Source organism: Rhinocladiella mackenziei (genome assembly GCF_000835555.1).
Source record: "Rhinocladiella mackenziei CBS 650.93 unplaced genomic scaffold supercont1.4, whole genome shotgun sequence".
Classification (NCBI taxonomy): Eukaryota; Fungi; Ascomycota; class Eurotiomycetes; order Chaetothyriales; family Herpotrichiellaceae; genus Rhinocladiella; species Rhinocladiella mackenziei.
Genome location: NW_013550601.1, coordinates 3,803,003 through 3,817,196, shown reverse-complemented (window position 1 = coordinate 3,817,196; position 14,194 = coordinate 3,803,003). Strand labels below are relative to the sequence as shown.

Sequence of the window (14,194 nt, the reverse complement as noted above, 5' to 3'; positions counted from 1 at the left end):
GCGCCCTTCCTACTCGACATCGACATGGTCCGTGGATTGGATCCGATGAGTGAACCACCCTACGGATCAAATATTTTCCGAACCACCGCCGTCCGATTAACTATTTTTCCGACATACCATTTTCGGATTAAATATTTTCCGGCCTCATCCTCATCGGATCCAATCCGTGGACGATGTGCCTCCCCGGGTGTTGGACGACGAGAGGTCTCTATGGGCGACGACGTTACAGATGGTTGCTCTGTGCAACAGTGTAGCATTCGTGCGTCTATAAAAGGAGCCTCAACACCTCGATAGGTAGAGAGAGAACAGAGCGCTCCTTCATTTCAAGTTGCACGAGAAGTTTGACACCGGGGCTCCCACTCGTGGTTCATGGATTGGATCCGATAAAGTCCCCCCGTCGCTCATCGGATCCAGTCTGTGGACCACCCAGAGAAGCTCTACTAACCATACTCGAGATGCTTCGTCACCGAGCGTGAACGACAAGCCTCGACGTCGATATGATTCATGGATTGGATCCGATGGGTCGTAGTATTTTATCGGATCCAGTCTGTGAACCACCGAGATAGGCTGTCAAATTTGTGGTTGAGTCGAAGGAGTGCTCTGTTCTCTATTAAGTTAAGGTCCTGCCTCGCATATTTATATAGAAAGGTTGTTGCCATCGTTCGGTGTCTCCGTGTTCAGCTCGTAGACGAAATCCTTGTCTAGCTGAACATTCATTACCACACTGAAATCGTTGCCACATATTATTTCACAGTTTAACACGTAGTCGATGTAGAGCTCGCTTTCGGATAAATGAAGATACTGAGCTGTGAGATAATATATGGCAACGATTTCAGCGTGGCAATAAATGTTCAGCTAGATAAGGATTTCATCTATGAGAGCTGAGTACGGACACGTCGAAACATGACAATAATCTTTCTCTATATCTATGTGTAAGGCAGGACCTCAACTTAATAGAAAACAGAGCACTTCAACTCAAATTGTACTACAAGTTTAACAGAAGAAGACGTTATTCTGGTTATACCATATACGTACCGTTCCATAATTTAGGGGCCAGTTGCTAATCGTTACTAGGGTGATACTTAATGCACGGTATCGATAATGGGTTAAGAAGAAGAGTGTAAGATAGGAATTGCTTGTAGTATGCTCGTAGTTCGAAATAATAACTCGGCCACCACACAAATTCTTTAGTATCTAAGCGAAACCAGTGACCTTCCGATTATTTGGGTCACAGTTTTCCCTATCTTCCGCTCACAGGATCCATTGCTCTTACAGTTCCCTGCATCATTCACTTCTCCCATCTGCTGCGATGAATTTAGCCAATAGCGTCCAGTATTCGTTAGCGCGCTCGAGATCGCTTTGCCCTCGATCGCTTTGCTTTAGACCGTGTTATGCGTCCACTTCTTTGGTCTTCTTCGACTTCTTCCTCTTCCGCTTCCTCTTCCGCTTCTTCTTCATTCGATTCTTCTTTATCCACTTCTTCATCCGCTTCTTCTTCATTCGATTCTTCTTCATTCGCTTCTTCTTCGGCTTTCTTTTTATTGTCTCCCCCCCTTTCACGGCCTTCTTTCTTTTTGGATTTCTCTGCTCTTCGGTACTTAATCCAGATGTCTGTGCTAACCTCCGAGAAAGGAATATAACGCTCTTGATGTCTAGGCCACGGTGAATCGGGTGGGTGTGATATGACGTCGCGCTTCTTTGGGGTGATCCAGAGGAATTCTAATTTAATGTCGAACGTCGATAGTTGTTGCTCGGCCCACTGACGGTATTCATCCAAGAATCCCCGATAAGAATTCGAGTGGGTTTTGGCCACTGTAATCTGGAGGGGAAAGAGAAGTAATATCGGTCTTTTTCTTTTCGCGGTTCTTTTGGGGTCCTTAATAAAGACAATCATTCCATCTATCGTCTTGTAATTGGTCTGTCGAGGGCGATAAAGTACCGGATAATCGCGGATATCGGACTGAATAACGGGTTGAGTCTGAAAGAAGCTTAACTCCATACCTTTACTACCCCACTCACCAACCCTTAAACCTTGCGACCGGATGGATGCGAGGATGGCGTATTCCATCATAAACCCGACGACAGATCGATTGTGGATAAAGTGGGGCAATGAATTCAGAAAGTTGATGTCGATAAAAGTAACATCCAACTCGAGAAGCTTATTTGTTACCGCGTCACGAACTAAACCACAGGTATACCGTCCAATGTCGTCCTCATCGCGATAAAAGTACCGATGGTCGATGAGTTCGAGGAATTGCCTCCATTCATCTGGTACAGGCTCGTTACGGACGCAAGCTTTCACGTAGTCGCAATACCTGAAAAGTCAGAAATATCATGAGCATCCAATCAGTCGAACATACCACTCCCAATTAGTATCCGTAGCAGTAGACTTAACTAGCTGCGTAAAACCCACTGAATTGCCATAGATTTGGCGCAATTCGGTGGTTGTCAAATTAATCTTTCCATCCTTCACGCATTGCTTCAAGAGCAGCGGGATGCAGCCGGTAAAGTCTTCAACATCGTTCTCGGAATACCCTCTCTTATCAATACCTTCATGCTGCTTCCACCACTGCTCCATTTCCGTCTAAGTAAGTTAGAAACCTTGCTGTGACACAAATTTACTGCCACTCACCTTAGTGAAACCGCCGTAGGCGGGTACCACCCAGTCCGAGTTCTGACAGTTAAACACTTTCAGGTCGTTCGTACAATTTGCAGAAGAACTGAGGATTGCTTTATGGGAAGAAGTGAAACCGATCACCCAGTCATGTAGCGTCAGGGCCATCTCCCTATTTCGAATGCTATCACTCATCAAAGCATTTATTTGATCAACGACAAATACGACGTTCTTATTCTTTTGGGACTTGAAGAATTTCCGAATCTGGTCTTCGGTGTTTAGGGCCATAATCTTCTTCTGGGTAGTGAAATCGTCGGCCCAGGCGAACAGCATTGCTGCCACGACGTAAGAAACAGGGTCATCGAGCAGGCTTCGACAATCCGGTAGATAGACGACTCGTTCATCTTGAGCAACAAAGTAGCAGACGAGGGCGGCTAGAAGGTGAGACTTCCCAAAGCCCTGGGTTCCATAGAGCCAGCATCTTCGGTAAAACCGTTCCTCTCGCACTTTCTTTACCTCGTGGAGGAAGTCTTTGAACATCGTTCTCCCCATATATAGCCACTTTCCTTCAGCTATATCGGGCTCTTTAAATCGTTCTGGTATAGTATCGATAAATGGGAAGTCGAGTATGTGATTTAATGTGGGGTCGGAAAGTTTATCGACAGCTCCAGGAAGAGAATTGACGGAATCAGAATGCTGGTCGGGAGCGTCGTTCATTTGAGTAATCATATTCTTGATGGCCTTTCTTCGCTTATTCGCTTCAGTGGCTAATTGGATCAGTTCGTCTTCATCTTCATATTTTTGACGTCTTTTTGGTGAAATGGGCGGCTCTGTAGATGAATCTGTTTCATTCTCTGTAACGACATTACCTGGCTGTCGTACAGTACATTAAAGGCGTAATTACCTTTCCTCTTTTGGCCCGCCGTCTTGTTCGGTTGATTGTCTTGACACTATTAGCTGGTATCTAAGTTGCATCCACAGTCTAATCTTACTCTGTTTGCTGAATTCACTCGCAAGAGCCGCAAGAGCCTTATAGACCCCCAGGGGCAAATGAATTTCTCTGAAAAAATCTAGATCCTCAGCATACTTCGAGAAGGCGAAGCCACTGATTTTTGCCGCTTTGAATGTCACAATGTCCTCGTTATGGCGGAAAATGTGTGGTTGTGTTTGCCGTATCCATTCGAGCAATTGCTCATCGTTCCAACTTTCCATCTCTTGGATTGTAGGGATTCTCTTCTGGCCTTGCCCAGCTTCCTGATTAGAAGCGTTCATTATGATCGACGTGAAGCAGGGTCAAACACGGGAGACGGTATGATTATGACGACTCGAACGCAGGTTGTGGAGAATTCAAACTCGCCCATAAGCGTACGCGAAATGCCGTGAGACAAGCGGTTGCGAGGTTGGAGGCAAGAGTCTTCGATCTGATTATGAGGGTAGAGGAAGCAACAAGTGTAGCGTACACGGTGGAGAACTTGTCGACAGCAACGAGAATGGTGAACAATATAAGGAGGAGATTGAGTGGTTATTTAAGTAGGAAGGTTAAGAGTGCAAGTTGCCTTGAGTGTCACTGCGGGAGTTGAGTTGAGTTGATTTCATACACCCTATGTGGGCCAAGCCCATGGGGGACTAGCTAATTGCTACGCGTTACCTCTACTATCTATCGGTTCATTCCATGTCCAGCTATTAGATCCGTCGACTCTACAAGACTAATGCCCCTTTCGATTTTCCTAAGTGTTACTGGTCATTCAATGGTGCTGCAACTTCCGGTATTAACTCTCGCCTTTTCCTTTAGGGCAGCTATCTATCTTATAAGTTCGTCTGCAATCATCCGGTAACTCTCGCAAATTCAATCACTGCATGGATGACTTCCATGTTCGCCTTCCATTTGCTCTTTGGGCCGTCTAGCGTTTCGTTGAACCACCCTCCAAGGAGATAGAACACATCCCACCATCTTGTAGTTACTGTTTGAAGGTAACGTCTACGCTCCAGTGTCCATCGTGAGCACTCCACAAGAAAGTGTCGCACTGTTTCCGGTCGTTGACACCATTCATACAACTTCGAGTCTATCGCGCTAATGCTGTAAAGGGCACTATCAAGACGACTTTTCCCGTGCGTAGCTGCGCCACGATTTGGGCTTCTTCCCGTTTCAGGCCGTTATAGATTCGTCGTGTGTGAGTGCCTGGTAAAACGCGATCTAACTGCTTCGTGTATTAGCCCTCGTGGACAGGGTTCTCAACAAGCTAAGACGATTTTGGCAAGACTAAGCGCTCGCTTAGTCTTGGTGGCGCTCGTCTCGTCTCGTCTTGGTCAAGACGAGACCAAGACGAGACCAAAACGAGCGGGAATGCTGAGGGAATAGATGCAGAAATGCATACACATTGGGCTATGGAGACTTGTCTATCTGACTATCTAAGGATAATGAGCGACTTTAAATACACAGTTGCTCGTCTAGGCCCAGGGTCGATTTCGATTCCTAAGGCATCGATACGGAATCGATACTAAGCGGTATCGATAAGGAATCACTAGAATCGATTCTTTTATCTGCACGTGACCAGAATCGATCCCTTGACCGACTTTGAATTTATCATCTTCTTTTTCATTTCGTACGATGATTTCCTTTATAACATGACCTCCGAAACAAGATTTCCAGCTATCCACTGAATCCGATGAAATACCACAGCCCATCGGATCCAATCAGTGGATTATCTCGACGTCAAGGCTTGTCCGTTAACGCTCGGTTACGAACCATCTCGAGTGTGACTAGTAGAGCTTGTCTGAGGTGGTCCACAGACTGGATCCGATGGGCGACGAGAGGGGGATTTCATCGGATCCAATCCATAGATCATATCGCGCCCCCCGGGGGGGAGCACGTGATACCGGAAAATAGTTAATCCGTTGAGGGTTGAGTGGTTCATAAACTGGATTCGATGGGCGACGAGAGGGGCCCCGGGGGGGAGGAGCACAATCCCGGAAAATGGTTAATTCGTTGGGGGTTAAGTGGTCTATAGACTGGATCCGATGGGCGACGAGGGGAGGGCGCTCTCTGGGGGTTAGCACGTGATCCCGGAAAATAGTTACATAATAACGCCAAGCCATATACTTACGTGATTGGTCGGCTCGCTGCTCTTGGCGTCGCCGCACAACGCCAAGCCCTGGCCAGGCGATTCCAAAATTAAAAAATAAAAAAAAAAAAAAGTTTATATTTTATAATGCCAAAAATTGTTTCAAAATTGACACCAAATCGTGGTTGACCTATCAAGGACGTAACCGAGTGGTAAAACACTGGGCTTGCAGTCGAACCGATAGAATTGAGGGACCTTACTAGTGTTCGATCATAGGTAAGGTAAGAGGGTTGTCCGGCCTAGATTTCTAGGTGCCCTAGATGGGTAAACGTAATGCTCCAGCCAGTGATTGTTGATGTTAAACTGAGTGATACCGAGGGGGGTTCAAACCTTCCTGTCGGTGAACTTGTCTAGCTTAAGCATTCATTGGTTGTGGCGCCCCATTTATCAGTTCGTCAGTGATGGACTATAGGAGGGGAGCTTTGGTGTTGATTATTTTTGTCGAAACGTGTATGTTGTAGAGATCTCCTCCTTTGTGTGTGTGTGTGATAAAAGCCCTTCGAACGGTCTTGGCAGGCCCACTGTGGCTGTCGAATAGCCTTATGTGCCTGCGTGGTAGTGAAGTTATGAGCTATTGTTCTTCTACGACTTGTTCTGCCAGCTTGCTGAAATATATACACGTTTAGTTGGCCCTATATCCTATATAGCAGTGAACCCCTTTTCCAATAAAGGGGCACTTGCTACTATTCAGTCGTTCAATGAGACCTTGTGTTGGACAGGGGTGTTGTGTGTATATTGTTGAGAGAATGAATGCGGAAGTGCATGCGCATTGGGCTATGGAGACTTGTCTATCTGACTATCTAAGGATAATGAACGACTTTAAATACACAGTTACTCGTTTGGGCTGCCTACAGCACAGGCATGAGTACAGTTTGGACAATCCCCCCGTCGCCTATCGGATCCAGTCTGTGGACCACCCAGAGGAGCTCTACTAATCACACTCGACAGACTTCGTAACCGACGCGTGAACGACAAGCCTCGACGTTAAGATGATCCATGGATCAAATCCGATGGGTCGTGGAACTTTATCGGATCCAATCCGTGGACCACCCAGACAAGCCCTACTGATTACACTCGATATAGTTCATGAATCCGATTCGATGAAACACCACCGTCATTAGATCTAATCCGTGAACCATGTGGCTTCGAGGGCGATCCCTCTCGATATCGACATAATTCATAGATCGAATCCAGTCTGTAGTCCACCCAAACAGGTTATAATGTCGAATCCAGTTCATAAACCACCCTTATAGAACCTGCCTTCTTCTTGTCCTCTTTAATATAACCTCGAATTGAAACACTAGTAGAGACAAGATTTAATGGAAATGATTTCCTGTCGACTTCATGATACTGAAAATTTTATTGAACCTAACGTAGTCGATGTAGAGCTCGCTTTCGGATAAATGAAGAAGACGCTGTTCCAGTTGCACCACAGTGTTTATCTTTATCTTTCCGCATAAATCCGGTATTTTGAGGATATGGAATCATCCAGTGATTTCGAATGAATAACTTTTTGAGCTCTTATCGCTATATTCGAGCACGGGCTTTACCTCGAGCCGCCGTAACGGCATTCGATATGGCTTATCATCTCGTCCTTCTACTCCCACAACCATGAAAACAAAACATCAATGCTCTTCTCCGCGAGTCGATGGCTATGCGTGTCACGTGGAACGCTAGGCCTAGTTGGGACTAGCCCGCTAGAGCTCTCGTTTACTTCTTCCATTCCTGCAACCCCACACAACTCTTAGAAGAACAAGACACAGATAGACCATAACAACGACTACTTCAGTCAACCTTTGCCATTGCGGTATTCCATTGCTTCCCCCTCTCATCCCAGATATGACAATGCGCGAGCTGAGTTGGCCGAAATCCTTTAAGGCATAGCCACATTGACCACGAAAGCGAAATCACTCTCATCTGCTGCGATGAACTTGCCAACAGCGTCCAGCATCCGCTAGCGCGTCCTAGATCGCCTTTCCCTATATGGCTTTGCTTTAGACCGTGCTATGCGTCCCACTTCTTTGGTCTTCTTCGACTTCTTTCTCGGCTTTCTCCTCTTCCTCTTTATCGTCTCCTTTCTCTTCTTTAGCTTCCTCTACTTCTTCTTGGTACTTAATCCAGATATCCGTGCTAACCTCCGAGAAAGGAATACAACGCTCTTTATGTCTAGGCCACGGTGAATAGACCGGGTGTTCTTTGACGTCGCGCTTATTTGGCGTAATCCAGAGGAATTCGAGTTCAATATCAAACGTCAATAGTTGTTGCTCGGCCCATTGGCTGTATTCATCCAAGAATCTCTGATGAGACTTCGAGTGATTTTTTCTCACTGTGATCTGGAGGGGGAAGAGGAATAATTTCGGCTTTTCCTCTTTAGTGGTTCTTTTAGAGGTCTTGACGAAGGTAATCATTCCATCTATCGTCTCGTAATTGATCTGTCGAGGGCGATGAAGTACCGGCTTATCGCGGATATCGAACTGAATATCGCGTTGACTCGTAAAGAAGCTGAAGTTTATACCTTCGTTACCCGCCCCGCAAGCCTTCAAACCTTGTGAGCGAATGGATGCGAGGATGGCGTATTCCACCCTAAACCCGACGTTAGATCGATTGTCGATAAAATCGCTCAATGAAGTCAGAAAGTTGATCTTGATAAACTTAGCATCCAACTCGAGAAGCTGATTTGCTACAGCGTCGCGAACTATACCGCAGGCATATCTCCCAATGTAGTCGTGATCCTGGTAACGCTGGTAAAAGTATCGATGGTCGATCAGTTCGATGTATCCCGTCCATCCTAATGGTACAGGCCAGTTATGAATGCAAGCCTTCACGTAGTCGCAATACCTGAAAAGTCAGAAATGTTCTAAGCATTAAATCAGTCGAACATACCACTCCCAATCATACTTCGTAGCAGTGGACTTGATCCGCCGCGCAAACGCCACAGATTCGTTAGAGATTTCGATCAATTTGGGGGCCGTCAAATCAAACTTCCTGTTCACGATGCAGTGGTTTAAGAGCAATGGGATGCAGCCCGTAACGTCTTCAACCTCATTCCGGGAGTACCCTCCTATATCAATGTCCTTATGCTGCTCCCACCACTGCTCCATTTCCGTCTAACCAAGTTAGAAGCCTCGTTATGACACAAATTTAACACCACTTACCTCACTGAAACCGCCATAGACGCGTACCACCTGGCTCGCGTTCTGATCTCTGAACACTTCGAGGCCCGTCGTACAATTAGCAGAGGAACTGAGAATTGATTTACCGAAAGAGGTGAACCCGATCACCCAGTCATATAGCGTTAGGGCCATCTTCCTATTTCGAATGTTATCACTCATTAAAACATCCATTTGATCAACGACAAATATGACATTTTCTTGACTGCCGAAGAAGTCCTTGATGTGATCTTGAGTGCGTAGGGCCATAATCTCCTTTTGAGTAGTGAAATCGTCAGCCCAAGCCAACAGCATTGCTGTTTTGACGTAGGAAACAGGATCGTCGAGCAGGCACCGGCAATCCGGTAGATAAACGACTCGTTCATCTTGAGCAGCAAAGTAGCAGACGAGGGCGGCTAGAAGGTGAGACTTCCCAAAGCCCTTGGTTCCATAGAGCCAGCATATCTCGTAAGCGCGACTCTTTCGCACTTTCTTTACCTCGTGGAGGAAGTCTTTGAACATTGTTCTCCCCATATATAGCCACTTGCCTTCAGTTATATCGGGCTCATTAAATCGTTCTGGTATACTACCGATAAATGGGAAGTCGAGCGTGTGATTTGATGTTGGATCGGAAAGTTTATCGACAACTTCAGGAAGGGGATCGACGGAATTAGAATGCTGGTTAGGAGAGTCGTTCATATGGGTAATCATATCCTTAATAGCCCTTCTTCGCTTATTCGCTTTAGTGGCTAATTGTGTCAGTATGACTTTCTCTTTATCCTTATCTTTTTGACGTCTTTTTGAAATGGGCGACTCTTCCGATAAATCTGTTTCATCCCCTGTAACGACATTAGCTAGCTGTCGTATAGTACATTAAAGGCGTAATTACCTTTCCTCTTTTGGCCGGCTGTCCGGTTCGGTTGATCGTCTTGACACTATTAGCTTATGCTTGAGTTGTATTCGCAGTTTAATCTTACTCTGTTTGCTGAATTCACTCGCAAGAGCCGCAAGAGCCCTGTAGACTCCAAGGGGCAAATGAATTTCTCTGAAAAAGTCTAGATCCTCAGCACACTTCGAAAAGGCGAAGCCATTGATTTTTGCCGCTTTGAATGTCACAACGTCCTCGTCATCGCAGAAAATGTTTGGTTGTATTTGCCGTATCCAGTCGAGCAATTGCTTATAGTTCCAACTTTCCATCTCTTGGATTGTAGGGATTCTCTTCTGGCCTTGCCCAGCTTCCTGATTGGAAGCGTTCATTATGATCGACGTGAAGCAGGGTCAAACGAGGGAGACGGGATGATGTGACGACTCGTACGCAGGCTGTGGAGAGTTCAAACTCGCCCATAAGCGCACGCGAACTGCCGTGAGACAAGCGGTTGCGAAGTTGAAGGCAAGGACTTTCGATCTGATTTTGAGGGTAGAGGAAGTAACAAGTGTGGCATATACGGTAGAGAACTTGTCGTTGGTAACGAGGATGATGAACAATATAAGGAGAAGATTGAGTGATTATTTAAGTAGAAAGGTCGAGAGCGCAAGTTGCCTTGAGTGCTATTGCGGGAGTTGGCTTGAGTTGAGTTGATTTCATACACTCTATGCGGGCAAAGCTCATGGAGGATTAGCTAATTGCTACGCGTTATTTACCGGTTCATTCCATGTCCAGCTATTAGATCCATCGACTCTACAAGACTGTTGCCCCTTTCGAGCCATTAACCAGGTCATCAAGAGCGCTTTCCTGTATGCTACTGGTCATTCAACGGTGTAGCAACTTCCGGTAGCTTTCGCAAATTCAATTACTGCACCGACAACTTTCATGTTTGCCTTCCATTTGTTCTTTAGGCCGTCTAGCCTTTCGTTGAACCACCCTCCAAGGAGATAGAACAGATCGCACCATCTTGTAGTTGCTATTTGAAGGTGACATCTACGCTCTATAGTTCGGCGTGAGTACTCCACAAGAAAGTGTCGCACTGTTTCCGGTCGTTGGCACCATTCATACAACTTCGAGTCTATTGCGCCAACGCTGTGAAGGGCACTGTTGAGACGACTTTTCCCTGTGCGTAGCTATTCCACGATTTGAGCTTCTTCGCGTTTCAGACAGTTATAGATTCGTCGTGTGTGCGTGCCTGGTAAGGCGTAATCTAACTGCTTCGTGTATTAGCCCTCGTGGCTGGTTTCGGACCGAGTTCTCTCGACGCTGGGGAATGCATTCCCTTCTTATAGGGCGGCCGACTTTACTATAGTGACTGGAGGAATGTCTCGATCTAGTTCTGTCGCTTTCTGCGCGTGCTTATGTGCCAATTCGCTGCCTAGAGTATCTGTACATCTAGGGACCCACCGAAACACGATGTGTGATGCTTAACGCTGGGAGAACCGCTGAAGTAGCGATACGAAGCGTGGCTGACTTTGTTCAATGGACTTTCTGATCCTCCAGAATAGGTGTGACGATAGGAGAGTATGTAGATCCACCCAGAACCGCCGTAGTTGGTCTGCTCATTAACCTGCCATTTGTTTTAGCGATGCCTCGGCTTCTGCGATCGGAAGCGTAATGGTTCGAAAGCCGGCAATGATGAAGATTGCTGCTATACGCTGAATTTGTTCGGCTGCACACATCGTTTTGGCCGATGCATTAATGGACCACACCGGTGACGCACAGGCTTACAAACAAATAAATCAAGTCAATTCGAGCCTCGAATATAGTTTGATTTGAATCGATTTGAATCTCAGTTGGATATTTGGATAGCTTCATTTTTTTTCCATGGATCATCTCGATATCGCGGCTTGTCCGTTCACACTCGGTTACGAAGCATCTCGAGTGCGATTAGTAGAGCCTGTATGGGTGGTCCACAGACCGGATCCGATACGTGGACTATCTCGATATCGACTTCTATCGAGTATGGTGCCCCGGCCAAATGGTCCACGAATTGGATCCGATGATGGTGCGACAAGGGCGAGTGCCACGTGACCACGTGACACCGCCAAGCCATTAACCAACGTGATTGGTTAGCACGACGGTCTTGGCGCCGCCACACAACGCCAAGCTGCAACCGGGTGGTTCAAAAAAAAAAAAAAGCCAAAAAAATAAGGTTTATATTTTATTCCGCCAAAAAGTGCTTCAAAATTGACACCAAATCGTGGTTGACCTATCCAGGACGAAATCGAGTGGGCACACTAGGTTTTAGTCGAACCGATAGAATTGAGGGACCTTACTAGTGTTCGATCATAGGTAAGGCAAGAGGGTTGTCCGGCCTAGATTTCTAGGTGCCCTAGATGGGTAAACGTAATGCTCCAGCCAGTGATTGTTGATGTTAAACTGAGTGATACCGAGGGGGGTTCAAACCTTCCTGTCGGTGAACTTGTCTAGCTCAAGCATTCATTGGTTGTGGCGCCCCATTTATCAGTTCGTCAGTGATGGACTATAGGAGGGGAGCTTTGGTGTTGATTATTTTTGCCGTGGTGAAGTTGTGTGTATATTACATGACATGCTGTTAAATTTTCTCGTGCAACTTGAATTTGAATGAATACTGTAGCTGTCGAACAAGGAGTTATTATACACAGGCTTCACCACTGAAACACTGGTAAAAGGTTTCCATGGACAAAGTTATCCCTAATGGTTGCTCTGCGCGACGACGAGATAATCTCACGTCTATAAAGGAGATGTTGAACAAGTGGATAATAGTACTGAAGAAATGGTGACCTATCGTTCACGACGAACCAGGATATTTTGCAGCAATCGTGGGAATGTATCGGGGCAGCGACCCTTGGCAGCGACATTCGTACCACAGCGACCTGCTAAACACCAATTGAGCCTAGTTGTGCGAGGGTTGCCCGGAGGATGGCGAGGTACCTCAAATCCCTAGGAAAATGGGGGGTTTTCAGGTACCTTTCCATCCACTTTGCCTCCCTCGCATAGTTGGCCCTTTTTGGTGTTCTTTAAGGCCTTTCGACAGAGCTATTTGCACTCGACTTTAGAAGCCTTTTCACACTCGATTTTGGTGTTGTGTATCAGGAGCTCTCTGTCGCCTATTTAGTCTGTCTAAAGTCCCCCTTCCCCCTCTTGCCTCCTGACCTCGCTGTTGACCACCTTCAGAGCCTTCCTGATGCTCTGTGAGCCTCTTGTGAATCTTGTATGAGTCCTTGCTCCTTTGCCTCTTTGTATCTCGCCGTGTGGTTGCGCCTTCTCTTTCCTCTACCTCCTCCTAGTGCTGGAGGTGCCGTAGACGCTGGTAGATCGAAGATCTGGGAATGTCTCGGGAGAGCGACAACCCACAGCGACTCGCGTACCACAGCGACATCACTAAACACCAATCGGGCCTAGTTGTGCGAGTGTTGTCCGCATGATGGAAAGGTACCTGAAACCCCCCATTTTCCCTGGGGATTTGAAGTACCTTTCCATCCACCTGGCCTCCCTCACATAGTTGGCGCTTTTTGATGTTCTTTCAACGACGTCGTTGACCCCTTTTAACGGAGTCCTTTGCATTCGCCTTTCCACGCCTTTTTGCACTCGATTTTGGTGTTGTGGCGTGTCAGACCCTCTCTGCCACCCCTGTGGCTTGTCTGTCGCCTGTGTAGTCCTCCTGCCGCCTCGTGACCTCGCTGCCGACCCCTTCAGGGCCGTCCTGACGCCCTGCGAGCTTCCTGTGAGTCTTGAATGAATCCATGCTCTTTTGCCTCGTTGTATCTCGCAGCGTGAGTGTGCATTCTCTTGCCTCTACCTCCTGCCAGTGCAGGAGGTGCTGTAAACGCCGGAATTTCGATTGGCGAGCCCTCAGGAGAGGGCGATCGACGCGGTCGGGTCTTTCAGGAGTGCGAATCGGTAGACGCCGTGAAAGAGGAGTAATCTGAGGCGAAGAAGGAGGAGTTTCAAGGACAGGAGGGGTCTCGGGGCGAGAAGAAGTAGTTGGTCTTGCTGTCGAGGCATTTAAGGTTAGATCGATCCGAAAGGTGGACATCATTTTGGAGCGCACCTTGAGGGCGCTTGCCAGAGGTCGCCGACAAAGAAAGTGGCCATTGAGGCTGCAGCAACAAGAGGTCAAAAAGGGTCAAACAGGACTCTGCAACACCAGGAAGTCTATACAAGTCGCGAATCGAGCAACAATGAGGCAAAGAGCTCGCAAATACCAAAAGTATGTGAATGCCTCAATTTTGATGTTTTGATACCTCGATTTGTGCGATTTTACTAGGGTTTGGGTGGGGTTTCCAGGTACCTTTCCATCATGCGGACAACGCTCGCACAAGCTAGGCCTGATTTGTGTTTAGCAATGTCGCTGTGGTACGCGAGTCGCTGTGGGTTGTCGCTCTCCCGAGACATTCCC

The 14,194-nt window shown here is 46.9% G+C and overlaps 2 protein-coding genes across 2 annotated transcripts; both read right to left on the bottom strand.

The window, feature by feature from the left end:
* Positions 1-1,339: 1,339 nt before the first annotated feature.
* Z518_06479 (uncharacterized protein) lies at positions 1,340-3,886 on the bottom strand (the record flags this gene model as incomplete). Its single annotated transcript, XM_013417289.1, has 5 exons — positions 1,340-2,315; positions 2,361-2,584; positions 2,633-3,468; positions 3,519-3,557; positions 3,607-3,886. The coding sequence occupies 5 exons, from the start codon at positions 3,884-3,886 to the stop codon at positions 1,340-1,342; spliced, it is 2,355 nt and encodes a 784-aa protein (XP_013272743.1).
* A 3,844-nt stretch (positions 3,887-7,730) lies between these two features.
* Z518_06478 (uncharacterized protein) lies at positions 7,731-10,142 on the bottom strand (the record flags this gene model as incomplete). Its single annotated transcript, XM_013417288.1, has 5 exons — positions 7,731-8,574; positions 8,620-8,843; positions 8,892-9,724; positions 9,775-9,813; positions 9,863-10,142. The coding sequence occupies 5 exons, from the start codon at positions 10,140-10,142 to the stop codon at positions 7,731-7,733; spliced, it is 2,220 nt and encodes a 739-aa protein (XP_013272742.1).
* Positions 10,143-14,194: the final 4,052 nt, after the last annotated feature.